Source organism: Pseudomyrmex gracilis, unplaced genomic scaffold (assembly GCF_002006095.1).
Source record: "Pseudomyrmex gracilis isolate BER0280 unplaced genomic scaffold, ASM200609v1 scaffold_1552, whole genome shotgun sequence".
In the NCBI taxonomy this organism is placed as follows: Eukaryota; Metazoa; Arthropoda; class Insecta; order Hymenoptera; family Formicidae; genus Pseudomyrmex; species Pseudomyrmex gracilis.
In genome coordinates, this window is record NW_018022136.1 from 30,436 (window position 1) to 31,628 (window position 1,193).

At 44.9% G+C, this 1,193-nt stretch overlaps 1 protein-coding gene across 1 annotated transcript; it reads left to right on the plus strand.

The window, feature by feature from the left end:
* Positions 1–459: 459 nt before the first annotated feature.
* Positions 460–948, plus strand: LOC109862262 (matrix metalloproteinase-24-like). The gene has a single exon (XM_020442258.1). The coding sequence runs from the start codon at positions 460–462 to the stop codon at positions 946–948; it is 489 nt and encodes a 162-aa protein (XP_020297847.1).
* Positions 949–1,193: the final 245 nt, after the last annotated feature.

Genomic DNA, 1,193 nt, shown 5'->3' on the forward strand with positions numbered 1-1,193 from the left:
TTAGAAATTGTACTAAGAACAATAAAACGTCTCCGCAGTATCCGTAGCATTCTGATTAAGACTATGCGTTATTCTTAGCATGCGTCTTGCATTTTGCAAGATCAGCCGCAACTTCCGTATGCAANTTTATATAAAACGTNTCGCGACTTCTAGCGTTGTTGACGCTTCCGCTGCAATCTGGCGCGCGGGTTGCGGTTTTTCTTGTACTAAATATACACACAATGTCATGCGTGTAACAACCTTTTTTCCTTAAAAATACTAAATACATTGTTATTGTTATTTCTTTTTTTGTAAAAATATTGCGATTGTCGCGCCCTCTCTTCTTCTTTGATCACCACCGCGCAATATTTAATTGTTATTTAGTATCAGTCTGCGCGCGCGCAGACGATGACGTCGCTCTCGTTTCTCGCGCTCCTCGTCGCTTCGACGACGGCAACGTCGATCGCGTCGACGAGGTCAATGACGAATACGACGACAAAGANAAGCGTTGTCGATGAAAGAGAGACCGCTATTGCGTTCCTACGCAAGTACGGTTACCTAGAGGACAACGTGGATAACTCGTTGATATCCGAGAGCGCGTTGAATCACGCTGTCTCGCTTTTTNAANAATTCTATAATTTACCCATAGACGGTGAATTAAACACGGAAACGCTGCGCGCAATGAAAAAACCGCGTTGCGGAGTTCGAGACATCAAGACGCGTCACTCGAATAAGGAGCATATATACAAGTGGTCGANAAATCATCTCACATGGAACTTTCTGTTCGCCTCTAGAGCGAATTTACAAGTAACGGAGGCAGCGTTCGCGCTGTGGGCAGCGAATTTCTCGCTGACGTGTACACGCAGCATGCACAATCTTAACATAGTGATTTTGTATAAAGGTGGACGGCACATTATGTGGGACAAGCATTACTCAGATACTTTGTGTCCGTATGACTTTNATGGTTAAGGTGGAGTACTCGCTCACGCGTATTATCCCAACGGAAATGTCGAACATGTATCTGAGGTTGTGACCGGGGTTAGTCAACAAATNGCCGGTACTTACAGGTCTGCGTCTCCCTTTCCGGTCGCCAAGTGTTTTTTGCTCGACGGCCCCTCCAAACACCAAGGTTTTGTTTCTCGGGATATCCTTTTGGGACAAAGGAATGTGATGGACATAACACAAAGAATCACGACACTTTGCCTTTTATGTGT